We start from the raw sequence: 14,005 nt of genomic DNA on the forward strand, positions 1-14,005 counted from the left end.
ATAATGATGACACATTAGAGTAGAGGGGAGAGAGAGAGAGAGAGAGTAGAGAAGAGAATAGAGTAGAGAAAAGACATAGTTAGAGACAGAGAAAGAATATGTGGACAGTATGAGAAGATCCTAAGAAGAGGCTAAGATAAGTGTATGAGAAACAGAGTTGATGGCAGAGAAAGAAATAGATGAGATGAGAAATAGTAGAAAGGAAGATTAGAGAAGAGTATAAGAGATAGATGAAAGAAGAGAAATGATAGCAGTGTATGCTATTAGAGGAATAGTTAGATCGTAAAGTATGAGAAAGAGAAGGAAAAGAAAGATAAGAAAAGTAGAAAGAATAACTCACCAATAAATAGATTTTAATATTAAACCCATGATTTGTCCTGAGAAGTAAAGTATTTTAATTTTAGTAGAATTCCGCAATATAAGAAAAACCCTGATATTTCCTTTAGATATTATGTATAGAAAATTTGGGTCGTTACATATTTAAATCAATATATTTACTAAGAATTTAGGAATATTTTAACATGATCTGATCCTCCATCTTTAGTTTTATTATATAGTTGAACCTAAAAGATTTATTATTCAACTTGAAATCGAGCATTGTAAGTAGCCATAAGTGTCATAGAATATATAGTGGTTCATCCATTAATCTCGAATTAGGCAACCCACACTCACAATATTCCATTTGTGACCTTATGTTGTTAGTATGCTTAAGAAGTTAAAGATGATTTCACTATTGACGTTTTTAATCAAAATCAAGTTATAATATATATATATATATATATATATATATATATATATATATATATATATATATATATATATATATATATATATATATATATCACTTGTAGATGTTTTGGCCACATGTGTTTCCGCTAAGAAGAAATAGAAATGGGCGAGCCCCTTGACCTATAAGTGAAACCGTCCCCGCTAGATGATTATTGATTCTACCTTTTCAATTGCTATTATCCAATTGTAGTTTTTTTTTTTTTTTTTTTTTTTTTTTTTTTTTTTTTTTTGCTTTAGAGTTTGCGAGCAAATTTGAATACGAGTTAATTTTAATAATGCTATTCAGAGTGTTTCACGTGTCAAAGATGTCCATATCATCACCGACACCACTCCACTAACAGTTAAAAATGGTGTTCATTAGTGACTTGAAAAAAGACAAAGGAAGAGAGAGAATGAGAGACAGGGGAAGGAAGAGAAAGATAAAGAGGGAAGTCTTCTCTCTCTTCTGTAATCGGGCGTAAAGTTACTTTTGCCACTACACCTACTCCCTCCAATAAATGGTGTTCCACCGGTGACCTGGTTATCATATTATCTCACAGATGCATTTCACAGACCATTCCATATAGCCTAATATGATCTTATTAGACCGGTGGAAGTACTGACACGACACGCACACTGGTGGCTTACATGGCATTATGGTGGTGCAGTAAACAAAACACCAAGTACGGTAGATACCGTAGATTGGTTGTGGGGTGGGTTACGGTGAAGCTCTACCGCACAAGAAAAACAAACCTACCCCTTAAATGTAGTATTTTGTGCATAAAATTGTACCATTGTACCGTGATGGGTATGATAAAATATGATATGACATTCACTAGTTACGTGAGGTGAAAGAATAATGATACGAAAGACTAAAATTATAGGAAAATATGATATGATATCCGATAGTCTTACGATCGATGTTACAAAGCAAAAGATAAAAACTATGCTTAGATAATTTGATCTAACAAAGACCTCCCTGATTGCCTTCAACTTGTTTTGCAGCCTACACGCACATACCTGGCGACTAACAGTCCAAAACTAAAAGCGGACTTTCCAATCTAAGTATACACGACCATAACAAAACTAACCACCTACTCGAAATCAACCCAACAGATTCATCCACAACAAGAGTGGGAGATAGATCGGTTCCAGAATGATGTCCGACGGCGTTGAAGACGAAGAGAAATGGCTCACAGCTGGCATCGCCGGCCTTCAACAGAACGCCTTCTACATGCATCGCGCTTTGGTAATCAATTCGATTCAAGTTTGATCTCTTAAACCCTAAATTGCTAATAATTACTTTGTTCATACTCGAAAACCCTAATTCATGAACCGCTTGTGTTGCTTTGCATTATTTGCTCCAGGATTCGAATAATATAAAGGATGCGTTGAAATACTCTGCTCAGATGCTATCGGAGCTTCGTACTTCGAGGCTTTCCCCTCACAAATACTATGAGCTCTGTAAGTACACTGATATAGCTCTTTTCTTTAGTGATCTGATATAGTGGTGAATGAAATAAATAAAATTGATGTGTTTGACTGTGAATGTGTTTTGTTTTTGGTTAGATATGAGGGCATTTGATGAATTGAGGAAGCTGGAGATCTTTTTCAAGGAAGAGAGTAAGCGTAGTTGCTCGATTATTGAGCTGTATGAACTTGTGCAGCATGCAGGCAACATATTGCCGAGACTGTAAGTGGGAAACTAGAAACCCTTACCCATTTACCTCTTCTTAGTACTATGGTCAGGTTCTGCATTAGCTATAGAAGATAAAAACAGTGAGGAAGACATTTCTCCAACTCTCAAAAAGTCAAAATGTTGGGCTGTTTTCAAGTGTCTTTTAAGTTTTAACCAACTTAAACAAAGATCAGCTTAAAATAATGGCGGATGCACTACAATTCCTACAAACAACAATTTGTGTGACCACATAAATGTTGCATCATCAAAGAATTTTAAAGATCCATCAGTAAATGATATTGGAAACAACCGGGGTAAGGGCTATGGGTTGAGAATTCTGTAGTATTTACATGGATACTAGATAGATAATGGGAATAGAAATCGAGTCTTGTTTCCTGTGAACCAGAAAAATGCAGTATGTTATGTAGTTATGTAGGAATGTTTCCTAGCAATTCAAAGATAACCTGATGTGTATCACTGTACTGATTATATGTTATGGTTATCAGTTTTTGATACTCCTGCTTTCTTTCATTCATTCAGGTATCTACTTTGTACAGTAGGATCTGTGTACATTAGGTCAAAGGAGGCTCCTGCTAAGGACATTTTAAAAGATCTTGTTGAAATGTGTCGTGGTATCCAACATCCTCTTCGTGGACTCTTTCTAAGAAGTTATCTTTCTCAAGTCAGTAGAGATAAGTTACCTGATATAGGTTCCGAGTATGAAGGGTAAGATTGTCAAACTTGTACATGTTTCAGACTTTCAGTTACCAATTGCAAAGTCATTGAAGTACTAAATATACCCTTTGCTTTTTGTAGGGATGAAAACACTGTTATGGATGCTGTTGAGTTTGTTCTTCAAAACTTCACAGAGATGAACAAATTGTGGGTCCGAATGCAACACCAAGGACCTGCTAGGGAGAAGGAGAAACGTGAAAAGGAGAGGAATGAGCTTCGTGATCTTGTAAATAATTAATATTTTTAACTTTTCATATATATCATTTCAAATAAAGAATATCCCTTTCTAAGTTTTTTTTTTTTGCTATACAGGTTGGAAAGAATCTACATGTTCTCAGTCAAATTGAAGGCATTGACCTTGAGCTATACAGAGACACTGTTCTTCCTAGAATCTTGGAGCAGGTATTTAATTTATAAATTTATATCTATATTCTATATATTGGTTATGTTTTTTTTTTTTTGTTGTTATGAACTCAAGATTCTCATAATAATTGCAGGTTGTGAATTGCAAAGATGATCTTGCTCAATATTACTTAATGGATTGTATTATTCAAGTCTTTCCTGATGAGTATCATTTACAAACTCTTGAAACATTATTGGGTGCTTGTCCTCAGCTTCAGGTGATTTATAAAAATATCTTTTTTTTATAACTTCTGCTCTATTATGTATACTGTTTCAAGATTCTGTTACTAAGTTTCTATATTCATTGTTTTTTTATTTTTTCAGCCTTCTGTTGACATTAAAACAGTACTTTCTGGTTTAATGGAAAGGCTATCTAACTATGCTGCATCAAGCATTGAGGTGTGTGAACTTATGCTACTTTTTTTTTAAAAAAAGTTCACTTTCATAATCCCTGATAATAGTTTTTCTACAGGTTTTACCAGAATTTGTCCAAGTAGAAGCTTTTGCAAAGCTGAACAACGCCATAGGTCAGGTAAATAAGTTCTTCAACACCTCAGAGCATTTCACAAAAGTATAAAAAAAATAGTTCTTGAATTTTTTTTTTTTATTTATTTCAGGTGATTGAAGCACAACCAGATATGCCTGTTTTTGGAGCTGTTACTTTATATTCATCTCTTCTTACATTCACACTCCATGTCCATCCTGATCGACTTGACTATGTGGATCAAATATTGGTATTATTTTATTATTACTACTCTTTAAAATGATTTTTTTTTTTTTTTTTTTTTTTTTTTTTTTTTGTATTGAAAGTTTTTATAATTTTTTTTTTGTCAGGGTGCATGTGTAAGCAAAATTGCTGGAAAAGGGAAGCTGGAAGGAAAAGCCACAAAGCAGATTGTTGCACTTCTAAGTGCTCCATTGGAGAAATATAATGATATAGACACTGCATTAAAGCTTTCAAATTATCCTTTAGTTATGGAGTATTTAGATGATAGCACTAATAAAGTTATGTCTAATGTTATAATCCAAAGCATCATGAAAAACAAGACTCACATCTCAACTGCTGAAAAGGTATTTTAATATATCATATCATTATTCAGTATAAAGACTTGTATTTTATAATTTTTTAATAAATGTTCCCACTTTTGTAGGTTGGGGCTTTATTTGAACTAATAAAAGGGCTCATTAAAGATTTGGATGGCGATGATAATGACGAGGTTAAATAAGTCAATTCATATTTTCACTTATATCAATATGAGTTTTTTTTTTTTTTTTTTTTTTTTTTTTTTTTTTTATTTTTATTAAGGCTTATATTTAATTTAATTTTATTTATTTCTGGGTTGTGCAGATGGATGAGGAGGACTTTAAGGAAGAGCAGAATTCTGTTGCACGTTTAATTCAAATGTTGTATAATAGTGATCCAGAAGAGATGTTGAAGGTATTTGAAATTTACATTTTTCAATTTAACAAAAGGACAACATAAGGGGTAAAATGGTCATTTTGATAATGTTTAACGGCTTATTATTTCTTACGGTGTGAGATAAAGGGACAAAAACCAATGCAAATTTACACCAGATGTAATGAAATCTGAATTTGGACTGAAGTTGTAGTTTTTACTAAACCACAGGGACCATTTCTGTAAATTACTCTATAAATAATGACTTGACGAGGGACCAAATTTGTCGTTTTACATTACAATGGAATTAACTACCAGTTTTTAAGGGACCAAATTTGCAACAACATGAAACCATGAGGACCGTCCATGTAAAGAAATCAAAAGTTGGAGTGAATTTATGATTTCCTTTATACCAGAGGGACCATTTCTGTAATTTACTCATATATAAATATAAAATATATTTTTCTGAGCTGCAGATTATATGTATGGTGAAGAAGCATATCATGAGTGGAGGACCCAAGCGACTTCCCTTCACAATTCCTCCACTAATATACAACGCTCTCAAGGTTTTTATTTTATTTTATTATTATTTATAATTCGTTTGAACTTCAGTAATTATTTATTTATGGAAATGGAAATTTATACAGTTGGTGAGACGAGTACAAAGTCAGGATGAGAATGGTAGTGAAGATGAGACATCATCAGCCACACCAAAAAAAATATTTCAAATGTTGAATCAGGTAACAAATTCTCATTTATTATAAATAATTTCAAATTAGAGATTTTTTTTAATGATTGTTTTCTGTATCAGACAATTGAGGTGTTGTCAATGGTTCCAGTACCTGACCTTGCATTGAGGTTATATTTGGAATGTGCTGAGGTATGTGATTGTTGTGACTTTTGTATTATTTTTTTTTATTGACCTCCACTACCCTTGTAGGCTGCAAATGACTGTGATCTAGAACCTGTGGCATATGAGTTTTTCACCCAAGCATATATATTATACGAAGAAGAAATTTCGGTAAATTATAATTTTTAAGATTTTTGGTATATGGAAGTGAAGTAGTTCCATTGATTATTTGTATTTATTTGTATTGGTGTTTGACAGGATTCCAAGGCACAGGTAACAGCTCTATATCTGATTATAGGGACACTTCAGAGGATGCACACCTTTGGGGTTGAAAACAGGGATACCTTAACCCACAAGGCCACAGGGGTAATCATTCTTTTGTATTGTATTGTTAAAATTACACTTTTATCCCTACTTACAGTTTTTAATATAAAAAAAATGGTAATAGTATTCAGCAAAGCTGTTGAAGAAGCCAGATCAGTGTAGGGCTGTTTATGCTTGTTCACATCTCTTTTGGGTTGACGATCAAGATGGAATCAAGGATGGCGAGAGGTACATACATCATACATCACCATTCCATTCATTTAAATTTTACAAATTTGGTCCCTGTGCTTTCCTCAAAACCACAAGTATGGTCCAAGTTTTAGAAACTTGAATAAAGTTGTTTGTATTGACATTGTGAATTTGTGATGGTGATGTAGAGTATTGCTTTGCTTAAAGCGTGCGTTAAGAATCGCAAATGCTGCTCAACAAATGGCGAATGTGACAAAAGGTAGCGGTGGATCGGTGATGCTGTTTATTGAGATTCTAAACAAGTGAGTAGCATGCATTAATAATAATAATAATATTTTGAATTTGAGTTTGTTATAATAATATAATATAAGAGAGAGTGGATTGGTGTTAATGATGATTGATTAATTATATTTCAGGTATTTGTATTTTTTTGAGAAGGGAAACACACAAATCAGTGTTGCATCAATTCAAGGGCTGATTGAATTGGTAACAAGCGAGATGCAAAGTGATAGCAGAAGCACATCAGATCCGGCTGCTGATGCTTTTTTTGCGAGCACGATCCGCTACATTCAGTCACAGAAGGATAAGGGTGGAGCAACAGGGGAGAAGTTTGAGGCAATTAAGGTCTGACACCTATTTGTGATCTATGCATGCTTTGCTTGTCTATATTTTTGACTTTTTCTCCTTTCTTTTTTTAAATTGATGTGTAACTTAAGAACCAAGTATCAATTTGATTTTTTTTTCTAATATATAGGAACTTCTTTGATTTTTAAGAAAGAGGAGGAATTTAAGAAAGAGTGAATATTAAATTTTAAATTCGGATTGAGAAGAAATAAATAAACTGATTTGTATAATTAAAAAGTCTACAATTTTTTTTGTTGATCATATGAATGGTGAATAAAATCTTTTCCTACTCAAAGAAGTGAAGTAAATTCACGGTCATAAATATGTCACATGAATCTAACGGTTATCATAACAGATTATATATGATTATTGGAAAGTTTAAAATGGTCAAAATATGTGTGTAACAGTTATGAAAATTTGCTGCATCTAAGCAAGTTGTTAACCGAGTGATTGGGGATTAAAAAAAAATCCATCTTTTTGAACAAATTGTGGGTGGGTTCAGATTGTTATTATGTTTATTCTCACCTAAAAGTTATATAAATCATGTACAAGACATCATTTTTTTAGTAGTATTTTTCTGAAAAAGAATCCGCCAAGTTGAAAATTAGGATATGCACATCACAACTAATGTATAACTTAGGCGTTAGGCCCTGCTGTAATATAGTTTATGAATTAATAATGTTTAATAAAAAATAGATGATTAGTTAGATTGCAAATGCAAAATAACATTTAGATATATAACTAAAAACTAACATTACATGTAGATATATTTGGAATATTTTTGAAAAAATTTCATAAGCTTCTCAAAAACTGTTTCAAAGTAGTCTATAAAAGCTAGTTTATAAGCTACAATAAATTATTTTGTCATGTTTGTCAAATCAAAAAATAGATTATAAATAAATTATTTTGTCATGTTTGTCAAATCAAAAAAATAGATTATAAGTTAGTTTTCTAAACAACTATTACAATTAGGGTTTCAACAATCTTATTGAACTTTATTAAAATTCTTCTAAATATACGTTTTATTAATTATAAAAAAACTCAATCTTTTGCACATATTTTTTTTTATATATTTTACTTATTTCGGTTAGTTTGTAGTTGGTTTCTATATCGGTTAGTATACTCGGTGGTTCACTTAATTTATTGATTTTTATTGATGCAACTTTATCCGGATCTTTTCTTTTAGGACAAAGAAAGGTACATAGCAAACTTTATAGACGCAATTTGAGCTATAGATATTTTCTTTAATGTATGTCGATGAAAATTATATAACGAAAGGTACGGTAAAATAACTCGTTTAATGACTTCAACATAAATAGTTAGATAAATATTATTTAACATTTATTTTAATTTAATGAAATATATTACATATCTATCTTATGTCAGTTTTATATTTATAGCTAACTTTTGTTAAATTTTTTTATTTGTTAGTAGCTAGATTTTTTGTTTACGACCAGTTTTTTTAGTTAATTTGTCAAATATAACCTAAAAAAGTAAATGGAAAGAGTCATGTTGTTAAACATAAATCAAGTGAATATGTGTGAAATCTATCATCGAAATATGTCAAAAATTTAAAAACCAATATTAGCTATTTTTCTTAATAATGTGATAAAAGATGGTCGTAAATTTCACTTTTGCTTTTCAAAATAGCAATCAGTTTTGAATTAATCTAATCGCGAAATGCACTATTTATATGGTCCCATAAAAAAAAATACCGCACAATCAATGTTCACTATGATTCATAGTCCATTACTACGAAACAAAAAATACAAATAAAAAAAAAGGGATAATGACTTGAAAGGGTAACGAACTTTCGACTTTGTTTACATTTAGTCACTAAACTTTTTTTCGTTATCTATTAGCCATTGAACTATTGAAACTATTCACATTTTACCCTTATGACCGGCTGTTACCGGTCATAAGGGTAAAATGTGAACAGTTTCAATAGTTTAGTGGCAAATAGATAACGAAAAAAAGTTTAGTAACTAAATGTGAACAAAATCGAAAGTTCGTTTCCCTCTAAAAAGTTCAATGGCTAAATGTGAACAAACTTCCTATTGTATTATGTTTTAGCAAATTATTTATTTTTGTTTAGTTGTAGCAACATTTATTGATGAAGAAATCTATGAAATAAAAAAACAAAATGTAACATCCGAATTTCTCGGTATCATAATTTAAGTATTTTTCTTTTGAGTTAAGAAGAGAGACTCGACGAGTTGACGCCTCAACTCGTCGAGTAAGGTCGCGACTGATGACTCGGATTAATGAATGGACTTGACGAGTCGGTGAGGCGACTCGACGAGTCCGCGCTGTTGGCAGAAACCCTAAATCTTTGGGCCCAAGCCATATTTAAAGGCACTTATGGCCTTCAATTGCGACTACCTTTCCCATAAGCGAGAACCCTAGCGAGCTTGAGTGTGTAGAGTGAGAGGAAGAGCTATCTTCAGCTTTTTGGTGTGATTTTGCAAGAAAGGAGAAGAGTTCCAGCAAGAGGGACCAAGGAAGGTTATTTTTCTGAGTTATTCAAGCAAGGAGCTTCATTATGAGGTACAAAAATGAACCCCTTTCCTTCCCTATTGTATAGATTCCATTTTGGGGTTAGGGCTTGAATCACTTCATCTTTGGGGTTTTGAATGCCTCAAACCCCTCTTGCAAGTTTGTGTTATAGATCTGGACCCTTCTAGGTCCAAAGAGCCGAGAATATGAAGCTTTAGTAGTGTAAACCTTGGGGTTTGAAGTTAGGAATCTGGACCCTTTTAGGTCCAGAGAGCCGAGAATATGAAGCTTTAGTAGAGTAAACCTTGGGGTTTGAAGTTAGGAAGCATTTATGGGATTTTTATGGTATATATAGTTACTTTCATCTTACACATAGATATGAAGTATTTTATATAAATTACGTGCTATGTGTGCATATTATTTGAATACTTGTTGTCTATGTTGGATGAACGATTTTATACATGTTTTAAAAGATTTAAACGGTATATTTATTTTATATCTACAAATATGTTGCGGATGAAACACGGGTAGATGAAATAGTTGGTGTGTGATGAAATAAAATGATGAGAGATACGTGATGATAGAAAGGTGATGATAATTAGGTAAATAGATGATGATGAATAGGTGATGTAGGATGAAAGGAGATACCATAACCTTAACCGGCAATGTGGCGATGTAGTCATCTACCAAAGTATAGATGGCGACCACAAACTATTGTAGACAACCCAGTGGAAACATCAGCATGCCCATAACCTGTAGGTGATGAATTACGAGTTCAGGCGATGTTGGAACTACGTATTCATGCGATGATACTCTAACCCCTTACTATGAATTACGAGTTCAGACGATGTTGTAACTACGTATTCATGGGATGTCACAAATTCCGCATGCCAAACCAATGGTCATAATTCACATCAGTGAGAATGGTTCATTTTTTTATAAAACCAAAATCAGATTGGAAATTTTAATTTTTTATTTTGGAAAATGTCAAACCATTGGTTGTTTATTTCGGTTTTGGTTTTTTTTTTTTTTTTTTTTTTTTTTTTTTTAATATATATTTTCATGGTTTTGTTTTTTTGTTTTTTTGTTTTTTTGTTTTTTTTTTTTTTTTTTTTTAATTTCATAGATTTCTTCATCAACAAATGTTGCTACAATTTAACAACAATAAATAATTTGCTAAAACATAATACAAGAGGAAGTTTGTTCACATTTAGTCATTGAACTTTTTAGAGGGAAACGAACTTTCGATTTTGTTCTTATTTAGTCACTAAACTTTTTTTCGTTATCTATTTGCCACTAAACTATTGAAATTGTTCACATTTTACCCTTATGACCAGTAACAGCCGGTCATAAGGGTAAAATGTGAACAATTTTAATAATTCAATGACAAATAGATAACGAAAAAAGTTTAGCGACTAAATGTGAAAAAAGTCGAAAGTTCGTTACCCTATCAAGTCATTATCCCTAAAAAAAATACTATCAAATGGGCTGTTGGCGGAAACCGCGAAAACACTATTCACTGCTAAAACAAAAGAATATATATAAATAAATAATTTTTAGTACTACAAATGTTCATATGTTTTTTCTACAAAAGCGAAGAATTAAGTTATGAGGAACTAAAAAAACTACTACTGTCAAAATAAGGAAAAATAAAAAACATGACTTAAATATGGGATCACATCACATGTGGCTCGTTTTGCGGTGTGTCCAATGTCGGGATGCGCATTTGACGTGATGAAAGTGATCGGACCAGATAAACCTGGAATCGAAATCGGGGTATTAGTTCGGTTCTCAATTCTCCATTTCTACTAAATCGGTTCCCAGTTTTTCGGTTCTCGGTCCGGTTTGGATGGGGACCAGAACCGAACACATCCATAAAGAACACACTTACTTGTAGAACTGAACCGGAAACCGGGGTATTTCGTCCGATTCTCGGATCTCTATTTTCCACTAAATCAGTTCCTGATTTTGGTTCTCGGCACGGTTCAGTGCAGGTCCGGACCGATGCTCATCCTTAGTCCAATATGTGAAATGAGAGGTAAAGGTGAAGAAATTAGTCTGTGATCGGTCCCTAACGGCTGGGCATTTTGTTGGGTTTTGAACGGTCTTTTTTCGCTCCAACGGTTTTTGTTGTGGTTGGACTGCCCAAAAATATTAAGCTTCAAAATTCTACTATAAAGAAAAAACTTGAATACCTAAAAAAATAAGTAAACTTGGAGGGAAAGCTAAATATCATAGAATGAAGACAAGAGATGAACGAACCGAAAAAAAAAATGTTTGGAAACAACAATGTATTAAGACCACCTCGTAAGTATGGGAAAAATATTTAACTTTTTTGAGTGTGAGTTCCGTTTTCCTTTTACTCTTTTTTTCCTCGCCAAAAGGTAAGAATGGCCATCTTTCACTAGATTTTATTTTATTTTTATTTTTTTTTTAAAATATATTTTATATAAATATTATACTCATTTTGTAGGGAATTAAAAATCATGAATTTTGATATATATTTTTATATTTTTTTAGTAGGTATATAATTTAAAGAATATTAGAAAAAAATCTGACTAATCAGAAAAGGAGAAAGAATGCGGGGAGCATTCCCCTCACTCCATTCCCACGCCACCTTTCCTGCACCCTCGGTGTAGTGTTCCGAGGTGCAGGTTCTTTTCCCGCTACACTCCTTCAAGCCTAATGGATTTAACAAATTATTAGAGTTTTCTTTTTAGAAAAATGACTGTTGGGAATAGTTCAAGAACAATGTAGACCGATGTAGGGCCGATGTAACATACACGTTCAGTTATCGTGTATTGTAAATTATAAAAGTGAATAATATTACGAAATATTATGTGAATTTGAATGTTGAGTTCTAACAGATGGTTTTTACTAGAAATGAAGTAAAACTATGCTTAGAATCATTCAGAAAGTATTGGAAGTCTTATGAGATTCCAATCAAATGTCAAATAGTGAAATTTAACGAAAATATAAAATTTGGAATAAGTAAAATTTTATTATTGAAAGTTGTAGATAATCTCGTTAGAAACATTTAGACGAAAACCTCATCGAAATCTGAGTTATAACGAAGAAGTTATGACTAATCGAAGATCCGCGACAAAACCGACACGGCGCCGAATGATGTAAAAAGTGATTTTTTGATAAACTAATTTTTAGCCTTAGTAATCTAAATGAAATTCATAGTATTCGTTAAACCGAGAAGTTCGATAAAAAGAACGCCAAAATCTGACTCTGTATGAGGAAGTTATGATTTTTCTAAGTTTCAGCTTAATAGTAGACAACTAAAAACTCGAATTTTAGATCGAGTGATTTTTAGCTGATACAATCTAAACGAGAATTGAAGGTCTCATCATTAGTAGTACAACGGTAAAAAGTCTGACGAAAACGGATGTCGGATGAAGAAGTTATGAATTTTTAACGGATTTCCCTGTCCCGGTCTATTAAAAATAATAATATTAAAAATAAAGTTAAAGTTAGCCAACGGAGTCTAAACGAAAGTTATAGAGCATAATTTTACCTATGCGTGCATATAAAGAACGTAAAAAACGGAGCCCGTATGAGAAAGTTATGGATTTTAGAATATTTGGACCCATTTTCTGAGAAAATTCACATGGATAAGCCTCTTCCGGACCAGCCACGTCACCTCGCATGCGAGCCTGCCCTGTGTCCTGATCTGATGACGAGTCCGAAGTTGGTCCAATGAGAATCCGACGCGTGTTGCCTTTTTATTGGACCGAAGCCGCGGCCCAACCAGCTTCTGGCGCACCTCGCATCCTGTGGAGCCATCCGACCCTCGCATCCGAGCCTTCCTAGCCTCGCTGCTGTTGTCGCGTGTTCTCTCTTCGGCCAAAGATCTGCGAAACGTGTCTTCATCTCCTTGCTCCGGATCCGAGGATCGCAGCTATATATAGTGGCTGCAAGACCTCCCGGGTAAGTATGGATTTTTGCCACTTTTCACCCCTATTCCATATTTTGGCTATTTCCACTTCCCCCGAAGCCCCGATATTATTTTTAACACCCGAAACATGCCCCGAAGTGCCTGAGAAGCCCGACAAATTTATCTTTTCGATTTGCAGCTCTACCTTCGCAGAGCCTGGTTATCAAGAAAACTCCCAGTTTTCAACGAAGAAAGTCATATTTAGAGCCAAAGTGCTACCCAAATTAATATTTTAGCCCACGGTTATTTCACGGTGAGTTTAATATATAGGAACAATTGTATGTTATGTGTTATATATGCTATGTGCTTTTCAGTGTTATTATTCCGGGTTATTTTCCCGTGTTATTTTTATTCGCTATTTTTAATAGAATAGAAATACATTTGACGATGTGATCAGTGAAAAGACTTAAATTCACGTTGGTACTGGTATGTAGCATCTGGCCATGTAGAACATGTCTCCGTAAGAGAATGATTTCTATTCTATGGTATTGACAGAAGGTTAGACAGGGCTATAAGCCCGAAATATACCAAAATGTTAATCCGAAGTTGTATGTCTTCTGTGCCATTTGGGCAAAAGCTTTATTGATGTATATCAAGTAT

At 33.1% G+C, this 14,005-nt stretch overlaps 1 protein-coding gene across 1 annotated transcript; it reads left to right on the forward strand.

Moving 5' to 3' along the window:
• The first annotated feature begins 1,735 nt into the window (after nucleotides 1-1,735).
• Nucleotides 1,736-7,203, forward strand: LOC111915452 (vacuolar protein sorting-associated protein 35A). The gene is made up of 22 exons (XM_052769343.1): nucleotides 1,736-2,017; nucleotides 2,136-2,232; nucleotides 2,338-2,461; nucleotides 2,987-3,172; nucleotides 3,263-3,407; nucleotides 3,494-3,583; nucleotides 3,679-3,801; nucleotides 3,908-3,982; nucleotides 4,056-4,115; nucleotides 4,201-4,317; nucleotides 4,418-4,654; nucleotides 4,735-4,800; nucleotides 4,932-5,021; nucleotides 5,456-5,545; nucleotides 5,627-5,719; nucleotides 5,791-5,859; nucleotides 5,920-6,000; nucleotides 6,088-6,195; nucleotides 6,278-6,381; nucleotides 6,531-6,644; nucleotides 6,759-6,966; nucleotides 7,097-7,203. Exons 1-22 carry the CDS (start codon nucleotides 1,925-1,927, stop codon nucleotides 7,106-7,108), a joined length of 2,382 nt encoding a protein of 793 aa, XP_052625303.1. The 5' UTR covers nucleotides 1,736-1,924; the 3' UTR covers nucleotides 7,109-7,203.
• The last annotated feature ends 6,802 nt before the right edge of the window (nucleotides 7,204-14,005 follow it).

The sequence above is a fragment of the Lactuca sativa genome, chromosome 3, assembly GCF_002870075.4.
Source record: "Lactuca sativa cultivar Salinas chromosome 3, Lsat_Salinas_v11, whole genome shotgun sequence".
In the NCBI taxonomy this organism is placed as follows: Eukaryota; Viridiplantae; Streptophyta; class Magnoliopsida; order Asterales; family Asteraceae; genus Lactuca; species Lactuca sativa.

Excerpts from the sequence above, each read along its gene's own strand:
- LOC111915452 (XM_052769343.1), top strand. The coding sequence starts at position 1,925 with ATGATGTCCGACGGCGTTGAAGACGAAGAGAAATGGCTCACAGCTGGC. Across the intron at positions 5,022-5,455 it reads ATCCAGAAGAGATGTTGAAG|ATTATATGTATGGTGAAGAA; the intron begins GTATTTGAAATT and ends TCTGAGCTGCAG. Across the intron at positions 6,001-6,087 it reads TATACGAAGAAGAAATTTCG|GATTCCAAGGCACAGGTAAC; the intron begins GTAAATTATAAT and ends GGTGTTTGACAG.